The sequence below is a fragment of the Ahaetulla prasina genome, chromosome 3 (assembly GCF_028640845.1).
Source record: "Ahaetulla prasina isolate Xishuangbanna chromosome 3, ASM2864084v1, whole genome shotgun sequence".
NCBI classification, from domain to species: Eukaryota; Metazoa; Chordata; class Lepidosauria; order Squamata; family Colubridae; genus Ahaetulla; species Ahaetulla prasina.
This window is the reverse complement of record NC_080541.1, coordinates 21,845,256-21,866,539: the sequence shown is the minus strand read 5'-3', so window position 1 is coordinate 21,866,539 and position 21,284 is coordinate 21,845,256. Positions and strand designations below refer to the sequence as shown.

The 21,284-nt window shown below is 41.9% G+C and overlaps 1 protein-coding gene across 4 annotated transcripts in view; it reads right to left on the bottom strand.

Annotated features, from left to right (window-relative positions):
- Positions 1-20,687, bottom strand: part of SAMD12 (sterile alpha motif domain containing 12) — a 352,834-nt gene extending 332,147 nt beyond the window's left edge. For all 4 annotated transcript variants that reach the window (XM_058177158.1, XM_058177160.1, XM_058177161.1 and 1 more), the window contains exon 1: positions 20,615-20,687. In XM_058177158.1, coding sequence (XP_058033141.1) covers positions 20,615-20,627 — 13 coding nt within the window. In that variant the 5' untranslated portion in view covers positions 20,628-20,687. The remainder of the gene's footprint in view (positions 1-20,614) is intronic.
- Between the last annotated feature and the right edge of the window lie 597 nt (positions 20,688-21,284).

Here is a 21,284-nt window from a genome sequence, read left to right as displayed (position 1 = left end):
CAGAAATTACGTCGTATAAGCGGTTTAAGAAACCTAGGGATGTTTAGCTTTGCAGAAGAAAAGATTGAGATAATAGTCCCAAAGATGCTTTTTCGGGAGGCAACTGGACGTTCTTGGTTTTTTTTTCTTTTGAAGATGTTTTGCTTCTCATCCAAGAAGCTTCTGCATCTCTGACAGGATTAGGAACGAATATAAATTTATATTAGGAAGGAATATAAATCCTTCCATTCCCCACTATCCTCTCAGAGCTGCAGACGCTTCTTGGATGAGAGGCGAAACGTCTTCAAAAGAAAAAACAAGAAAGTCCAGTTGCCTCCTGAAAAAGCACCTTTGGGACAACCATGAATTGGATGACTGAGAATCTCTACAGACATTGAGAGAATGGACAGACTCTTGGCTGTATAGGGTTTCCTGCTTGAGCAGGGGATTGGACTAGAAGATCTCCAAGATTCCTTCCAGCTCTACTCTCTACTTTTTATTAGAATTTGTTTTTCTTAAAAATAATGGGAATATTATTTCTTAAATAATGTTTTGATGCTACATAAAAATTATTTTTAAAAATCCCATTACAATATCCTTATTATAACATAATTGCTTTCTTTTCAATCTTCTGAGAAGTACTTTGTTCTTTTATCATAATATTGTGTATAAATAAAAAAAATGTGTGATTTAAATATATATACCCTTCCTAACTTATCCTATTGTACCTGAAACCAAGGCCAATATCCAAAATGGAATAAAAATTAAAGGATATTAAAGTATTTAAAATTTTGCACATTGGAAAACATCATGCAAAATTTTATTCCATAAGATTTGATCATTTAGCAAAATTTATTAGTTTTCCAACAATAGCCACCTGGAGCATTTTCTGATATTGTATATTAGTACCTGGATCTTGAAAAGATTGTCAGCTCAGGTTTATTGCAATCTAGTGGCTGGAATAGTGCTAGATATCCAACTGGATGCTATAGATATGTTTAGATATAGGATTTTATACATGTATAGTAGATTTGGAAGTGATCTAAGAGGTCATCAAGTCAACCCCCTGCACAATGCAGGATTCACTACATCATTCCTGATAGATTATTATTCAGCCTCTGAAAACCTTCAGTGATGGAAAGGAAAACACTTCATGCCATAATTTACTCCATTAATGGACAACTTTCTGCACACCAGAACAACTAGACACAAGAACAGTTTTTTCCCGAAGGCCATCACTCTGCTAAACAAATAATTCCATCAACACTGTCAAACTATTTACTGAATCTGCACTACTATTAATCTTCTCATAGTTTCCATCACCAATCTCTTTCCATTTATGACTGTATGACTATAACTTGTTGCTGGCAATCCTTATGATTTATATTGATATATTGACCATCAATTGTGTTGTAAATGTTGTACCTTGATGAACGTATCTTTTCTTTTATGTACACTGAGAGCATATGCACCAAGACAAATTCCTTATGTGTCCAATCACACTTGGCCAATAAAAAATTATATTCTATTCTATTTATAGTCAAGTAGCTTTATCTAATGTCTAAATTTGTACCTGCATTGTTGAAGTTTTACCCTGTTACCTTCTGGAGCAAATGAGAAAAAATCCAAACCTTCCACAGTACGATTGCCCTTCAGATATTTGATGGTAGCTAATCTCTTCTTAAAAGCCTCTGGTGATGGAACACCCACAACTACTAAAGGCAAACCATTCCCCTTGTTAATTGTTCTCACTGTTAGGAAATTTCTCCTTAATGCCTTGAGTTTCCATCCATTGTTTCTTGTCTTGCCTTCTAGTGCTTTGGAAAATAAGTTGACCCTCTCTTCTTTGTGTCAGCCCCTCCAATACTGTAATACTACTATCATGTCACCCTTGGCCCTTCTTCAAAAACAAGAGTACATTCTTCAAAAATGAGAGTGCATTTGTGTGCTAATCAAAGCACTCCTTAAATAACTAAATTTTTGCTGAACTAAATGTTGAAAACCAGCAAGTAGTGATAAGGTTACTAGCTTGATATTCTAAGATATTTAAATCAGATCCCAGGAAAAAGACAGCCCAGTAATACTAAGAATTATTCAGTCCAATTTTGTGCTAACGTTGTGCTAATTTTGTTATTTCTTCCCACAAATAGCAGATTTTATGCTGTTTGAGGAAAGATAGGAAAATACAGGACAATGCTGGATTAAAATTTCTAAAATTCTGTGAATTCACAAAATGGAGACATTTGCAGCAAGGTGAAGAGACACAGGGACACGTGCCATTCTGCCACCTTCAACTTCGCTGCATGTGAAGTAGCTTTTTTCCATTCCCAACCTTTCAATATATCGCATTAAGAATCTGAAAGCAAGTCTAAGCTTCAGCTAAGGAATAAGATGAAAGCCGGTGGGCTTTTTGTTATAGAAGCAAAGTGGGTTATATGCATCCTTTAAACCACAGAAGTACAACTCTGCTTCACTGCTCCGTGACTATGCCTTAATTACTGGAGCCTAAATAAATGGGAGCGAATAAAGGAGACATAAAGACACATGCAGGGAGACTCCTCTGTGAACTGATATTCAGAGGAGGGAGAAATATTGCATTTTATTTATTTTTTTATTCCTTGGGGCAAATCGTTTGGGAACAGCTGTACCTTGGAGGTTGCAAGCCTTATGAATACCAGCACACCTACGCAGCCTGTTAATGGAAGAAAAATAAAGTCTGACCTATCCTGTTGTGAAGACACAGAGTTTGGTATGGTGGCTAAAGGTGCTGGAATAGGAATGGAGGGATTGTAAATTCTAACCCTTTCTTAAAAGTTAATTTGGACCCAGCTGCTTTCTCTCTGTCCTAGAAAGAAGACTGGGTAACCATTTCCAAACTGTTGTCAAGTAAACTTCAGAGACCAGTCCAAGCTGTGTTCAGGAATCAAGATTGAATAGATTTCTTGAATAATCAAGAAATACAATACCAAGACTGAATAGCCAAGAAGCAGAAAGAGATAAACCAAAAACTGTCTACTATTGACCTCACCCCATTCCTAAAAGGACTATAAGGGGCGTGCATAAGAGCACAAAAGTGCCTACCATTCCTGTCCTATTGTTCCCTTCATTATATCAATTTAATATAGTTGATGCGTATTTTTTTTACTTATATATATATCTATATGTATATGTATATGTATATGTATATGTGTATGTGTATGTGTATGTGTATATATATATATGTAGGTCTTTGGTTATTCGGGTTTTCTCCTGCGTAAAATTGGAAGTGTCTTGGCGACGTTTCGACGAAGTCTCATTCGTCATCTTCAGGCTTCAGCTTCGTGCTTCTGGGAGCAATGTGTGATTGCAGCTGTTTATATATATTTTCTTCAAGATGTGTTGTTTTATTTATGACAATGTTTGTGTATACTGTTGTGACAAAAAGAAATTTTAAAAAAAAGAGGAATCTGATAGGCAAATCAAAAAAAGCATAGCAATTAAAGTATTAAAGCGGGAAGAGACGATGGATAGATAATTTCTCTTTCTTATTGTTGTTCTGATTTGCCTTTCCCTTTCTCTCTCTTTCTTTTCTTTTTTTTTAGGTAGGTGACATGACTAGAAGTTAGGTAGGATAGAAAGAAAACATTTTTAGTAAAGGGTAATATGATTAAGAGTTAGAATAAGTGATAGAAATAAGAGAAGGGGGAATATTAGTGTATACACTTTTATATAATAAAATAAAAGTAATAAGAAAAAATATGGGATACTTGAATAATGACAGATTGCAACTTAATATAATTGTGTATCATTATTAGAAATATATAAGTTGATTGAATGTAATAACTATGATTAATTTTACTAGTTTTATTTATATTAGAATATATGACACCCAGGTGCCATACTGTTCACGCACTGATTTGATATGTTTGTAAAAAATAAAAAAAAATAAAAAACTTGGGGGGGGGAAGGAATCAAGATTGATTTGAGAGGCTATCCAGTACCACGACACTGAATGTGTGTTTTCCACAATTAACAATTAAATATTCTGCACCATGATGTTTGCATAGCAAATGCCAAATCTCTTATAGTATTTTTCCCTCCTCTATCCAGTTGAGGAATTCACGGTTTTGCCAGATTGTCTTATTTCTTGAAAATGCTTAGAGCCAAAATGTGTTGCATTTTCAATTTTCTAAATGGCAACTATTTCATCAGAAAGAACTTTAAGTTTCCCATCTTAGCAAAGATCAACCAAAGCCTGCATTAGATCACTCCAGCCTCATTCTCCAATCTGGAACCTTCCAAATCTATTTTGGCTTCAAGTCTTAGAAATTCCAGTCTAATTTAAACTTTGCCCCAGTAGGTGGCATACTTCCAAATGAAACATTGCCACAACCAGCCCATTTCATTTCTAGGGATATTTGTGCAATGCATTTATGCTTTATGGCAGTGTTTTTCAAACTTGGCGACTAGCCATGCTTAACTAGGGAATTCTGGGAATTGAAGTTTACACATCTTAAAGTTGCCAAATTTGAAAAACACTGCTTTATAGTATGCTAGCACCATATTTAACTCTCTCAAAATAACTCTAATTTGTTTGTTAAATTTATATGCCACTCATCTTGCTATTCAAAACAAGTTTAATGAGCAGGAATGAGCCTTTCCATAAATAGTTGCATATATATTTTAGAGGCAAAAGTTCAAAGCCTGTTATACTACATTTGCCCACTTAGTTCCTGGATGGGAAAACCATTAAAAATTCCAATTGTGACTAGACTGAGGGCTAAAAAAGTATCTCATATAAAGTAATGATAAACACTTTTGCACTGCTGTCAACAATAATTGACCTTGAATCAAAAAACATCCAGTTTTTTTGCATTTGATCTGCTAGAGTTTTAGGCTGGGTTCACATTAGATTTAATTGCATTGGGTAAATTGTGGTTCAGTTAATATGGAACCTAACCATAATAATAATAATAATAATAATAATAATAATAATAATAATAATAATAATAATAATAATAATAATAATAATAATAATGATGATGATGATGATGATGGTGATGATGATGATGGATGAAACATGTAACAGTGATACCCATTGTCATTGGGACAGTTGGTACCATGTCCAAGAATTTTACAAAACACATCAAGAAATTGCAGCTTCCTGCAATAACAACAGCGGAACTGCAAAAAACTGCACTTCTCGGAACATCATATATTTTAAGAAGATACTTGAATGGTACCTAGAACGCTGGCAGCAACCCATATCAGCCATTAGCACCAGTCAATCGTATTTGTGACACATTGTTAAATGTTCATTGACTGACTTTCATATTTAATGAATAAAGAGAGGAGGAGGAGGAGGAGGAGGAGGAGGAGGAGGAGGAGGAGGAGGAGGAGGAGGAGGAGGAAGAGGAGGAAGGGGAAGGGGAAGGGGAAGAGGAAGGAGGAGGAGGAGGAGGAGGAATTGCTGGGAGTTGGGTGGCATATATATATTTAATAAGTTATCTCTTTATTCATTAAACATGAAAGTCAGTCAAATACCTTTTTAAATGTTGAATAAAAGAGATAATAATTTATTAAATATATATATGCCACCCAACTCCCAGCAATTCCCGTTGCCTTAGCATGTTGTCAATCACAGATAAACCTCCAAATGGTCTCAGAAAGAATGCTAACGACTAGATGACTGCAACGAATGTACATCCCTTCCATTTTCCACCATCCAGTCAGAACTGAAGAAGCTTCTTGGACAAGAAGCAAAATGTCTTCTAGCAAACCAAGAAAGTCCACTTGCCTTCTGAAAGAAAGCATTTTTGGGATGTCAAGGCAAAAGTACAATTTCTCGATTTGGCACTGTAATCAATTAATCTCGCTTTAGGGCTTTAAACCAACCATATTTAGAAGAATAAGTGTTTCACAGCTGAAAGTTCTCTGTGACTATAAAATATCCATTTCTAAATGACCAGCAATAATAATTTTACTAGAAAATAAGCAATACCATTGACTCTTAAGAGCAATACCTTTAGTGCTGAGATTTTTTAAAAAAAATACAGATATGAGATTATGGTTATATTTTAATAGTGCTGTAATCTTTTGCATTTAAGAGCAAGATGTTAATCCTTCTTTTTGTAGGAATTAAAATAACTAATTTGTTGGTTGGACACTGACAAAGAGTAATTCCACATCTCCTACAGCTTATTCATACCACAGCAGTCTACATTTGGCTAGGGGTTGCACATATCCCATTTATATAAAACTGCAATAGCAGCTTTTCAAACTTCAAAAAAAAAATCTATCCATATAAAATTGTTGCTTTTGTTGCAACAAGACTGTTTGCCAAGACCTATTTTTAATACCTAGTTATTGTATGTCTAATGGCTAATCATTACTCATTGCATGTTGTTCTCTTGCAAAATATACAGCATACTCTTCAACAGCAGAATGTAGATTTAATCTGCAGTCATTAAATTACGGAATAGAGGAATTACAGACAGCCATTACTGAATGACTACCTAGTTAGATCAGTGATGAAATCCTGCCGGTTCTGTCCGGTTTACGCAAACCGGTAGCAGCGGCAGCACGTGGTTTAGGGAACCAGTAGTGGTGGCAGCGTGAGGTTCCGCCCACCTGCCCAGACGTCGTTACTTTCTGGGTTTAACAGGGAAGCTTTGCGCATGCGCAGAGGGTCAAAAATCGAACCTGACGATGGCGCGCGCACTTCCTAACTGGTAAGGAAGGTAAGTAGATTTCACCCCTGAGTTAGATCCATCTTACTATCCAGAAAATGGTAAGATGGTTCTAATCAAGCTTTAGAAGGTACTTTGGGATATTTCTATAAGAGAAATGTTGTACGAACGAAGAAAAATCTTTGGGCTTCCACTTGATAAATAAACTTTTCTCAAAAACTTCAGTAAAACAGCAGGATGATTTGAGCCGAATGAACTGAAAAGTAGAAACAAGAAAGGCCAGAACTGCAAGAGAAGAGAGGAAGAACTCTCTCTCTCTCTTTCAATAGCACAGTACAGTCTCTATACTACACACTTCAATCAAGACGTCCCACAAAAGTCTTGAAGTTTGGTGAGATTTCCCATAAAACTGCAGTACTCAAGATAGCCTAGAATGAGCATGAGAAAGAAATATTATACATCTATAGTTGAGATACAGTCCAAGACTTCTCACATATCTCCATTCACTGGACTCATATGGATGAGCTTGACTGTCAGAATTATGGATTTAAACCAGGGGTGGTATTCACTTACCTTTGCTGCCGGCTGGCAAATGTGAGCATGTGCAGAGTCAAAAATTTGCATTAACGGAACATGATGATGTCCGGGGGTGGGTAGGCGGAGTCTCCCACAGTCGCTGCTACCGGTTCGCCTGAACCGGATAGAACCAGCTGAATATCACCAGTGATTTAAACTGACCCTCTGGAAAATGGATTCTTTCCATATCTTTTTTTTCCTTTTAGGAATAGGGCTGGGATGGGATGGGATGGGATGGGATGGGATCAGGGGTGAAATCTAAAAATTTTCCCTACTGGTTCTGTGGGCATGGCTTAATTGGTGGGTGTGGCTTGGTGGTCAGATGACTGAATGGACATGGCCAATAATAATAAATAATAAAAATAATAAAGTATACAAAACTTGGGAGTGCACCGGTCTACCTTCTTTAAAAATAGAGGCACCAGTCTACTAGCCACGTACAGCACTGATTAGCTGTAGTGCGGCCTTTGAAGTGCCACAGCAGTCATTTAAGGCCGTTTGTAGCTATATCACCACCGAGAGCTTCAGGACAGAGAAGAGGAACAGCAAGGCGTGGGCAGTGGGGTGGGGCAGGGATTTTTGCTACCAATTCTCTGAACTACCCACCCCCATTGCTACTCGATCGCGTGATCCGGTCCGAACTGGGAGCATTTCACCCCTGGATGGGATGGGATGGGATGAATGAATGATGGGAAGACAGCTTCCTATAATCTTCTCTGCTGTCCTTACTACTCTCTGTATGGACTTTCTATCTGAGGCACTGCAGCCATCAAACCAGACAGTGATGCAGTTAAAACGCTCTCAATCGTGCCTCTGTAAAAAGTAGCCACGACAGAAGCAGAAAGATGTGCTCTCCTCATCTGACCCAGGAAATGCAAATGCTGGCTTGCACTCTTCACTAAAGGTAACATTTGAATGTGTAGGATTTATTTCACGAAAATTATTATAAAGTTTATATTTTTAGAGTTTATAAACTCATTAGATCATTGTTGCCTTCAAACACTTTGACAAAGCATTGGCAATGGGGCTACAATAATAAAGAATTAGATACCTGATCTTTACACAGCTCTTGAAAGACTTGTGGCTAGCATATACTGGTAGTCTTTGACTTATGACCATAATCGAGTCCAAAATTTTGTTGGTAAGCAAGAAAGTTCTTAAGTGAATTTTGCCCCATTTTACGACCTTTTATGCCACTGTTGTTAAATGCATCACTGCAGTTGTTAAGTTAATCAAACAGCTGTTAAGTGAATCTGGCTTCCCCATTGACTTTGCTTATCAGAAGGTCACAGCAAGTAATCACATGACCCCGGGACATTGCAATCGTCATAAATATGAGTCAGTTGCTGAATTTTTATCACGTGACCATGGAGAGGCGGCAACAGTCATAAGAACTGTCATAAATCACTTCTTTTCAATGCCGTAACTTAGAACCGTAACTGAATAAACTGTTGTAAATTGAGGACTACCTATATGTTAAACACATTGCCTTACAAAGCATAGGACAAAAGAGCAAACTAATATGAGATTTTTTTAAAAAAAGACCTATTATATTTCAAATTACTGATAATGGACGTCTTCAGGATCAACATTCAGGATCTTGGACTGAACCACTTGGAGCAGGAGAATGGAAATAATTGTAATTCACTGATATTCAGAGTTAAAGCGGATTTTTCACAGTCTAACTAGCCCACTTGTTAACACCTGCCCTAACTATAGCTGCTTCTGGGTCATGCCCCATAAAATCAGCTGAAAGGCTGCTTCTGAGTGCATCTGTGGCTCCTTCTGGAAAAAACAGAAAGCTTGAAATCTAAATTATCAGCATAGGTTATGACTGAAAACGTCTTGCAAAACAAATCTGAGCTAAAAAATCTGGGTGTAAATTGAAGCGTACATACAACACTTGTACCTAAAAGCAAATTCAGGTGTGAGGTGCTGTTAGAACTATAGCTTAAAAACAAGATGGAAAGTAAAAACAAGATGGAAAGTACGGAATATAAATTTTGCTTAACTTGAAATCTGAGCCACAAAAAAAACCACCCTATAACCCTTTATCTGGAGCCAATCCTACCATTCTGTAGATAATGAGAAGTTGCTTTATCCCACCAAAGGTTTCCCTGTGTCTTCTGCAACTTTTTGCAGATATTAAGACTGACTGATTGACTGGACTGATTGACTGGCCAATCGACCATCCACCCACCTGCCCTCCCGCCCAGTGGTGAAATTCAATTTTTTTTACTACGGGTTCTGTGGGCGTGGCTTGGTGGGCATGGTATGGTTTGGTGGGCATGGCAGGGGAAGGATACTGCAAAATCCCCATTCCCTCCCCACTCCTGGGGGGAAGGACATTGTAAAATCTCCATTGTCACTCCACTCTGGGGCCAGCCAGAGGTGACATTTGCTGGTTCTCTGAACTACTCAGAATTTCCACAACCAGTTCTCCATAACCTGTCAGAACCTGCTGGATTTCACCCCTGTTTCCACCTCCTCCCTCCCTCCCTTCCTCCTGTCTTTGCTTTGCCACAACTCTTAAGGATGAACACAAGCTCTGGAACTCCAAGATTTCTACTCCAATTCCTGAAAACCAGTCAGTGCGAGTGTGTGTGTGTGCGTCCTGAGCCTGCCAGGACAGGTCCTTGAAGCTTTCTTGGCAAAGTTTTTCAGAAGCAGTTTGTCATTTCTTCTTTCCTAGAGAGGAAATGACTGGTCCAAGCTGGCTTTGTGCTTAAAGCAGTACTAGAACTCACAGTCTCCTGGTTTCTAGCCTGATGCCTTAACCCAGCCTTAACCCAGAGGTCCCCAACCTCTCCAACCTGAGACTGGTTTCGTGGAAGACAATTTTTCCATGGACCAAGGGTGGTGGTGGGAGCACAAGCATGCAATCTATATCCCTTCCGTGCAGTGATGGGTTTAAAAATTTTTTACTACCGGTTCTGTGGATGTGGCTTGGTGGGCGTGGCACAGTTTGGTGGGCGTGGCTTAGTGGGCGTGTCAGGGGAAGGATACTGTTACATCTCCATTCCCACCACACTCCAGGGAAAGGTTACTGCAAAATCCCCATTTCCTCCCGATTAGCTGAGACTCGGGAGGCAGAAAATAAATGGGGGCGGGGCCAGTCAGAATTTTTACTACCAGTTCTCTGAACTACTCAAAATTTCCGCTACCGGTTCTCCAGAACTGGTCAGAACCTGCTGAAACCCACCTCTGCTTCCATGCACAGTAGAGTTTACGGCCCAGTTTCTAAGAGGCCATGGATTGGTACCAGTCTACAAACCAGGGGTTGGGGACCCCTGTCTTAACCATTACACCAATGGCTCTCTGCCTGTGAGAAAGGCAGTAAAATAATTCATGGAAGATCTCAATTAGCACAGGGTTGACACCTTTCAGATATGCGGGAACGATAACACCCAGAATCCCAACGGAGCATGCCAACATGGGCTGGAAATCAGGCAGGTGTTGCTTCAACACAGCAGAAATGCAGGTAAAGAAAACCATCTTAACCAGTACATATGTGACTAAGGGGTGTGTGTGTTAATTTTTTTTTAACAACTGTGTCTGTCCAGTTAAAGCCCATCCCTGTTTATAGATTTCATGCGTACATCAGACATGCACAAAAGTGGGGCAACTGCCCTCTGAACTTATTCTTATTCTACAGCTACCGCTGGACTTCCCGCACCTCCACTATAGGAATACAGTAACCAGTTCTTCTACTGTATCAAAGAGGAAAATAACAACAACATTTATGTTAAGAAAGATTGCAAAACTGTCAGCTCTGACCTATTTCTTTCACTTCAGCTAGAAGGATACAAGCTATGCTACCATCTAACACCAAAACAGAAGCCTGCGCTGAGAGCCATCTCAATAGGCTTATACATTTCAAGATGGACTGCATAATCCATAGTCACCTTCATCATCATCATCATCATCATCATCATCCTTTTGTAAATGTAGAACAAACACAAAACGCCTTACAGAATAAGTTAATTCTGATTCAAGATGAAAGAAACAGCTCTGCTTTCTAATAGAAATCAGTATATATTCACTTACAGTCCCATGCCCTGTATTCTGCAACGTAAGTTTCTCAAATTATTAATATTAGGAACATAACTATTTTATTTAATTTATAACTTACTGGTGTCATACCTATTATAATTATTCTTCTTCTTTGGCTTTGCATGTACACTGAGAATTTCTGCACCGGAGACAAATCCCTGGTGTGTCTAATTATACTTGGCTAATAAAGACTTATTCCTGTGATGGAGAACCTATGGCACACTTGCCAGAAGTGGCACACAGAGCCATCTCTCTGGGCACGTGAGCCATTGCTCCCATTGCTCTTCTGGGTTCCAGCATGTTGACCAGTTGTTCTGCACACGTGCAGAAGTGCCAGAAACCAAAAAAGCACCCACCCGGTGCACATGCGCGCACAAAGACCAGCTGGCCAATGTGCATGCGCATGTTGGAAACTGGAAGATCATCTTCCCAATGCGCACATGCGCACTTGGCAGCTGCTCTTTTGGTTTCCAGTGCTCCCACGTGCGTGAAGACCAGGTGGCCAGCGCGCCAGAACCCAGAAGAGCAAGGGGAGCTATCCTCTCCCCCGAGTCGGCTTCTTGCATGGCCCCAGCCCTCCAGCCCGTGGCACTGATGCGTGTCCGTGGTCTGGAGTGCCTGTCCAGCTCAGGCACAGGGGCAGCACCCCACCTGCTGCTCCTGCCACCGCAAGGGGCATGGAGGGGCATGGAGGCAGCAGCGGTTCTCTTGCTGCCACTTCCAGCTGGGATGCTGGAGCAGCCAGGAGGAAAAGGAGTCACCGTCAGGGAAGCAAGCTGTTACAGGAGGGGAAGAGGAGAGCGCAGTTCCTCATGCATGTAGACGCCGTCGAGGGGTAAAAGGCATGACTGCTGGGAAGCAGCCGGGAATGGGGGCTACACTGGCTTGTTCTCAGTGGTGGGCTGGGCGAACACTTCATCCCACCCAGAGTTGGGGCGAAGCTCTCCTGCCTGCTGGCCCCCCAACCCAAGCTCCAGAAATGCTGACACCCCTTCCCTCCGAGGCCAGGAAGGGGCTCCAGGTTTCCAGCAGAGGGAGATGGCATTCCCACCCAACTTCCTCTCCCTGTCCGGAGCTGCAGAACCAGGTCATTCTTCCACCCCAACAGGGATCAGGGCAGCGGGGCAAGCAGGGATGCTCGAGGATCCCCAAAAGGCCAGGCGGAGCCAGCTCATGGGCACCGGATGGCTGGTCTTTGCGCACGCACGCATGCATGCCAGAAACCAGGAATACCAGGTGGCCGGTGCACATGTGCATGCTGGAAACCAGAAGATCATCTGCTATTCCAGTTTCCGGCATGCAGGCACACATACACGTGTTCCTGTTTTAACAGTTGGTGCCGAAAAATTTTGCCAACATTGACCTATTCTATTCTATTCTATTCTATTCTATTCTATTCTATTCTATCCTTTCCATTCCATTCTATTCCATTCTAATTATATCCCATCCTACCATACCCTACTCTATTCTTCCTTTAACAACTTTATATAGCTGTCCATCTCACAAAACAAGTGACTCTGGGAGTCACAACACTAATACAACAACACTAAAAAACAGTTAAATAATCAATACCCCAAACAATAAAAAGAAACTATAAAAACAAGGGTCAAAACAAGAAATAGCAGGCCAGGAGATGCTAATAATTATGGAGTCACCTCATTAATTCACCAGCCCTCAGAGGTCTTCAGGCCCCATAACACAAGCCAGCTCTTTGGAAAGTCAGAAACCATTGTGCCAGCCCCACTTCAGAGGGGAGGATATTCTGTAACCCATGAACCACAGCTGAAAAGGGCCATGGCATAGGGCAGGGGTCTCCAACCTGGGCAACTTTAAGCCTGGCGGACTTCAACTCCCTGGCAGACTTCAACTCCCAGAATTCCCCAGCCAGCTTTGCTGGCTGGGGAATTCTAAGAGTTGAAGTCTGCCAGGCTTAAAGTTGCCCAGGTTGGAGACCCCTGGCATAGGGGCCACCAAATGTAGCTTCGTAAAAGGCAGAACTTGTAAATTCCCTCTCTGGGATGGACAGACATAACTGGGAGTGATGATCCCTTAAATCACCTGGTCTTATGCCATGTAGGGCTTTAAAAATCAGAAACAGCACCCTGAATTGGATCCGGAAACCGATCCAGTAATCAATGCCCCTTAAGAGCAGAGATGTAACACGAGTTCTATCAGAAGCTCACATTATTCACCACGCTGCTGCATTGTGCACCAGCTGAAGTTTCGGGATACTCTTCAAGGGCAGCTCCATGTAAAGCATATTTCAATAGTACAAGCGGGAGGCGACTAGGACGTGAGTGAAAATGAATAGGGCCCCTCAATCTAGAAATGGGGGCAACACGCACACAATACGAAGCTGTACAAGGAACCTCCTACTGTAGTTACAATTGAGCTGTAGCAGTGCAGTGGTTAGAATGCAGTACTGCAGGCTACTTCTGCTGACTGCCGGCTGCCTGCAATTTGGCAGTTCGAATCTCACTAGGCTCAAGGTTGACTCAGCCTTCCATCCTTCTGAGGTGGGTAAAATGAGGACCCAGATTGTTGGGGGCAATAAGCTGACTCTGTAAACCACTTAGAGAGGGCTGTCAAGCACTGTAAAGCAGTATATAAGTCTAAGTGCTATTGCTATTGCTAAGTTGTAAGTCCAGGACAACCTTTAGATTGTGCCCAGGGTCTGTTTGGGGCAGTGCAACCCCATATTCCTCCCTTTTCTCTGCTTCTCTTTTGCCCGTGCACAAAGCTATATTATTCAGATTGGCAATACGGAACAGTCAAATTAACATCACTTTCTGAGTAATGGATCCTGACTACCTTCTTATCTAGCTAGTCCTCATTTGGCGATCACAATTAGGACTGGCAACTCGGTTGTTAAACCAAGTGGTCACTAAGTGAAACAGTTATGGTGCTTATAACCTTCCTTCAGCTTTCCTTTGCTTTACAGACTTGTGAAAGTGGTAAATGTGAAGATTGGTCATAAAGTTATTACTTCATCACCATTGTAGCTGTGCGTGGTTGTTAAACGAGCTAGTCATTAAATGAGGATTCCCTGTGCAGATGCAGAGTAGGCTGGCAACAACTGGACAGAGCAACTGGCAGCCAAGCGATACAGTGAAATCACTCAGCTTTCCTCTAATGGTCATTCACATTTTTGTAACCTAAGCGTGACTGCATTATGCATTGGCCAAACCAGAATTTCTGCTGCATTCTTGCCTTCCGCATTCAGAACGGTTACCACTGTTTGTCTTCTGATAATGAAAGGGGAAATTAATACCCAATCATTACATTTCCTTAATCCTCAGAGACTTGTGTCCTTTGTTCTCTGCAATGCCTGGCTCCTACTGGTAGTAGTTCTCAATAGATTCCCACTTACAATTTGATTAGGAACTTAAAGAGGCTGTATTGTTCTTTCTTGATTCAAGCTTTCCCACCAACAAGGAAAGACCTGCATTCTGCTTCTGTGCTTGAATAACTAAATTCAAATAAATGGCTACAGAAAACCTTGGTCCTGTAGCAGGGGTGAAATCTACTTACCTTCCTTACCACTGCCTGCGCGCCTCACATACACGCGCAGACCCCTTGCACATGCGCAAAACCTTATGCTCATGTGCAGAAGGTAAAAAAACATATTACTTCCTGGTTAAAACCAGGACACCTGGGTGGCAGGTGTTGCTGGTGATTCAGCAATCGCTACCGGATCGCTGAACCACCGGTCACAATCGCTATCGGATCGCGAGATCCAGTCAGAACTGGGAACATTTCATCCCTGCCCTGTAAACACGTACCCTCTCTGGCTACAGCAAACCCAGAATAAGGAACTTAATTTGTTAAGGTACTTCTCAGGTTTTGCAAGAAACGCGCTGTCCCTATCTGAAGTTATAGCTGAATGGCCGGGAAAAGGTTTTGTTCTCTGTTTTTCATACAACCTGAAAGATTTCCTGTTGCTCTTTGATACAGAAAGTTATTACCGGATTGATTCAAGCCACCAGGATGTAGCAAAGAAAATCACTGGGCCAATCTTTCTTCTCTGACAGAAAGAATGGGGAAGATGCCAAAAAAATACACTTTTTGGCCGCAGAAGGAGGAAGCACCGAAGCTTTTAATGTGCAAATACTTTCACAGGGCTGTCAAAAGCTGACTTGATAATAGCAACAGGTTTAGGACTGGAGAGTTATCATCTGAACTGACTGCTCCTTTGGACATAAACAAATAACAAACAAACAAGGGGAAAGGCTATTGTTTTGAGTTTCTATTGTTCCCAGTAGCTGAACATGCAGGAAACATCCTGTTTTGTTCCAAGCTGTCTATAAAAGTTTTTAGGGCATTTGGGTTGAACTAAATATGGGTAAAAACACATGTTCTTGATTCCTAATTATTTATTGTTTTCTCTACTTTCTCTATTTATTCCCCTCCTTTATTACTTTACAAATAACTCCAGGCAGTGAACATAGATAGTACAGGTAGTTCTCGACTTACAACAGTTCATTTAGTGACTGTTCAAAGTTACAACGGGATTGAAAGAAGTGACTTGTGACCGTTTTTTTCATACTTATGACCTTTTTGTAGCATTCCCATGGTCATGTGATCAACACTCAGATCTATTCATATTTATGGCGGTTGCGACATCCTGGGGTCACATGATCTCCTTCTGTGACCTTAAGACAAGCAAAGTCAATGGAGAAAGCCAGATCCACTTAATGACCATGTTACTAACTTAACAACTTCAGTGATTGGCTGAACAACTCTGGCAAAAAGAGTCGTAAAATGGGGCAAAACACACTTAAGATGGGTTTCACTAAGCAACAGAAATGTTGGGCTGAATTGCGGTCATAAGTGGAGGACTGCCTGAACTCCTTCGTCCTCTTTTCCTCACAACAACAACCCCGTGAGGTGGGTTGAGCTGAGAGAGAATGACTGGCCCAAAGTCACCCAGCTGGCTTTCATGGTTAAGGTGAAACTAGAACTCAAAGTCTTCTGCTTTCTAGCCTGGTGCCTTAATTACTAGACCAAACTGGAATTATGGCAGCTTCTCTGCACGTTCAGAGGAATGCAGAAAAATCTGAAATCTTAAGAACATAGGCAGGTTGAGGTATGTATGGAAACTCCACCCTCAATCTCTAGCTCACTGTCAGCTTTGCATGTTTAGGCCAAATGTATCTGAACAATCCCAGGAACCAAAATTCATTAGTTTTACACATGAACAGAGAAGATGTTATTTGCAAGCAAGTTGCACATCAAGTTACATCCAGCTTTCATTTCAATTCAGAACAAACCCATGCACACCCTTGATATTTTTACCAATGCAGCATCTTCTGCTGAGAAGATAAAACATCAGATCTCTTTGGAGATAGAAATCACTTTGATTTTTTTTTAAAAAAAAAAGTTTCTGTCCCACACATTGATGACTCTTCTTGAGATCCATCCCAGGGCTAACCCAGTCTCTTTCTTCTTCCAAGCTCAAAGCTGAGAACAATCTTGAAGAAGAGATGGAGGAAATATAAAACTTATTGCAAAAACCATTGATAAAGGGAGGGGGGAATCCCGCAGATGCATTTACATTTATAATTTTATCCTAGTTTTTGCAAAACGCCACAGCTTTGATCATATTTCTGTCCTGGCTGTTTAATCTTCCGATTGTTTGTTTTCCTAGGCAGGGCTCCAACACGCTGCACATATGGGTCCCAGGCCATTGGGGGCTTGTATTTATCAGGCAGCAGCCCCCGCTGCCACATGGTAAGCTGCTTTCCAAACAGAGGGGAATTTCAAAAACAGATTGTAAGATGGTTGAATGATGGCTCACGAAATGAAATTTTTAAAACGATTTAAAAAGATTCCTTTAGATGAGCTTAAAAATGGAATAACATTTTTAAAGTGCAAGGGTTTTCTTAAAAAAAAATGCTACAGTTTGATATTCTTGTATTGTTTCCACTGTGAAATTTTTATGGTTGATTGGATGATTGGTAGGTATATGATAGCTAGATGATAGATAGAGGATAGATGATAGGTAGGCAGGCAGGCAGGTAGGAAGGCAGGTAGACAGATTGGATGGATGGATGGATGGATGGATGGATGAATAGATAGATAATACAAGATAGATAGATAGATAGATAGATAGATAGATAGATAGATAGATAGATAGATAGATAGATAGATGATAGACAGACAGACAGACAGACAGACAGACAGATATGATAGGTAGTTAAATAGACAGGCAGACAGATGATAGGTAGGTAGGTAGGTAGGTAGGTAGATAGATAGATAGATAGATAGATAGATAGATAGATAGATAGATAGATAGATAGATAGATAGATAGATAGATAGATAGATGGATGACAGGCAGGCAGGCAGGCAGAAAGACAGATAGGGATGGATGGATGGATAGACAGATAGATAATAGATGATAGAGACAGACACAGACAGATGATTGACAGATAATAGATATAGATAGATGATTGATAGATAATAGATGATAGATAGATGATTGAGATAATAGATGATACATAGATATAGATAGATGATAGATGTTAGATGATAGATGTTAGATGGATGATAGATAGATAGATAGATAGATAGATAGATAGATAGATAGATAGACCGACAGACAGACAGACAGACAGACAGACAGACAGACAATAGACAGAGAATCAGATAGATACTGTATTTTGCAGAATGAAAGTTTTGTAGGACAAAGTTTTTCTTATCTGGAGATGCTTAAGTGCATCAATAAATGCTATGCTGGGACAGTGACTTGGTCATATGGAAGTAAGTAGACTATGGTAGTAATTGAGATGATCTTACTCTCAGTGGAATGGAAGAAGGATATTTCAAGACTTAATTACATGAAGTATAGACAATAGCATGGATTTCCTGCCTTTTCCTCCAAAATGCAGGCATATCACTGAAAAATATACTAATTAAGGTGGTCTGATTAGAGGAACAAAAAAAAAAGGGAAGAGCATAATAAAACTTCCACACCATGGCTTGTTGGTAGTTTAAGCAAAAAACAAAACTGTTCTTTTACAGTACAACAAAACAAGAAAGGATTGGCTAAAGACTACCCTTATCAGCTGCAGACTAGATTCTGCCAGGAACATCAGCAATACCAGCAAACCTGGAATTTAATTTTTAGGGTGGGTGTATAGTATAGAAATGAGATTAAAAAATGGGAGAAAGCGGCAAGAATTACTAGAAAGAGAATTACATGGATTTCAGCAGCAGATCATGCTGCGGGAAGAGAAGCATTAATATAAGTTGCAAGAGAAGCGTTAACGCTATTTACTGCTTTCCACTGATTTATAGATTCTCATGCTCAGCCAGGCAATATATTTAGCTATTGAGCCTCCACTGCAGAAGAGATGCTACTGGGGGGTGGGGAGGCCTAAATTACACTAATTTTATCAAGCAACCCCGATCCTGGAAACCACAATGTCTAAAAACTAGTGCTGAAAGATCAGTTTTATTTTATTCAACTCTCATTTCCTGTTCTAGACAGAGGTGTCAAACCTGATTGCACTGAGGGCCACATCAGGGTTGTGTTTGACCTTGGGGGGCTGGGGGGGCGTGGCCAGCTCGATGTCACTCATGTCAGGGGCACCTGCAGTGGCCCGAGTGGGTCTCAGGAGGATCCTCCTGCAGTCCTCTGCCAGCGAAAACAGAGCCTGTGAGGGCCATGCGCACTGTTTTCACTGGCAGAGGCACCATGGGCCAGTCCTTCACTATTTCCAGGGTGGCCCTGCAGGCCAGATCTAAGCACCCCATGGGCCACATCCAGCCCACAGGCCTTGAATTTGATACCCGTTTGATACCATCCATCTCCCTCAAGGAGCTTCTTTTCTTATAAAAAGGTAAAGGTTACTCTATCCAGTCGTATCTGACTCTATGGCACAGTGCTCATTTCTGTTTCTTGGCCAAGGGAGCCACTGTTTTCTGAAGAGATTTTTCCACGGTCATGTGGCCAGCATGGCTATACTGTACATCAAAGGGGCACCGAACAGTGTTACCTTCCCACCAATGTGATACCTATTAATGTACTTACATTTGCATGCTTTCAAACTGCTAAGTGGATAGGAGCTAGAGCATGTAACAGGAGCTCACCCCATTGTGTGGAGCTCAGGTCTCGAACCCGGGCTGTCAGCTCTCCAGCTGACAAGCTCAGCTTCTTTAACCGCCAAGCTTTCTTATATTGTGACTCAAATGGGAACCATGTGTGGGGTTCTCTATCGTCCTAATTCCATCTTTCTTCTTTGAGGACCTTCTATCTACTTGAACATATTCTTGTAGAATTCTCTGGACTTCCAAAGATTAGCAAGGTTCAGACCATACTTATGACGTCTCATGGACCAACACAATAATTTGCAACACAAAAACATTTGGAAAGATGGGAAAGGCCCTTAATATTTCTTCCCCCCCCAAAAAATAATTTCTTTAGCCCACTTTTACAAGTTTCGAGCCCTCTTTGCAGGACATCCAGCCAGCACAAAAAACTACTGTACTTCCTTGTTCTATTTCACAAACAGGGACATCCGTGTATATGACCCAGGGTTGATTACAGCCATCTGGGAGAAGATCCAAGATCTGAGTTCATCATCACGTTCATGGGGCAATAGTGTAGTTTGGTGGGGACCCAGCTCCTGGCGTTGATTAAGACTGGGTTAAGGACTTGGCAGTGATACATGAGCGCAAAGAGAGGGAGCAGGCCACCACATCTGAGCTGTCAAAAAAAGCCAATGCTCAGTGCGAAGCCGCGTCAGGTGAACCTCAAGGGCAGCCTCGACCATGTAGTAGCCACGTAGTAGCCTTGGTGCCTGCGGACTTCACCTGATGCCTAGAAAGCGCTGGCAGGCAGGCAGGAGCTCAAGATCTTAAACGTTTGACTAACAGCTGCAAGTAAAAAGACAGGGTGGGATTCCATCAAGGCCCTCGGAAGGGAAGTGGGGTGGGGGGGCTCTGTGTGTGCAGGATTTGGATGAGTCTCCGTTAAGCTCCTTTTTAAAGCGAGGTCGGGGGAGGGGGCGGGCGAGCGAGCGAGCGAGCGCTGCAGTGGAGCTCTGCAGAAGCCTAGCCAAAAGCGGGAAGCCGTGGCGGCTGTCCCCGGCTTAAGCAGGTTCCTCGCCGGCTTCACCACCTCTCCGCGCCCCTCCAAGCCTCCGTCTTAATGGCCGGCACCTTCCCCACCCCTCATTTGGCAAAGGCGCCGAAGCCTTTTTGATCTGCTTGCTGCCTCCCGCTCCCCTCCGCACTTCCTAGCCAGCCCCTCAGGTGAGAGCAAAGGACGAGGAAGGCGCCCGGGGGCGCTTCTGGCTTTTGCAAAAGGAAAAGGCAGGAGAACCGCAGCCCTTACCTTCCACAGCCATTCTCTCAGAGCTCGCTTAGTGCATGCATAATTCGCCTGCCCAGAGATGCTGCTTCTCCTCCTCCTCCTCCTCCTCCTCCTTCCTCCCTTCTCCCCCCCACCCCCTTCTTTCCTTCCTTCCTTCCTTCTCTTTCTTCCTTCACGGTTTTCTCCCTCGCTCATCTGCAACCGAGAAGTTCAACCTGCAGCGAGGAAGGCTTAGCTCGCTTTCCCTCTGCAGCCTGGGAAATGGAGTCTCTGCCTTCCCCGCTCTGGCTGAGCTCCGGGGGCCCTCGGTTAGCGAAGGGACTCCCTCACGCCCACGGACCCCCGGTCCTTTCCACCTGAGACCGTCTCCCGCGAAGGAGCTATCCGTGCCGCCTTGCCCTGCCTCAGGGGCTCAAAACTGATGGGGAAAGGGAGACTACAATTCCCGTCATGCAATGCCGCCAGGTTTAGCGGAGACCTGGAGCGGGGACGGTTTGATTGAGCGTTTTCTTGTCAAATTAGAACAGGTAAAACTGGGTTGTTATCCGACGGCCTGGCCAAAAAAACAAAAAAAAAACCCAACAAAACCCCTCCCAGCGGCTGGGATCATCCGAAGGCAAGGGAGACTTTGCTTCCCAAATAGCTTGGCTGCAAACGGGCCAATAAATCCCAAAATAAGTTTGCACCTTCT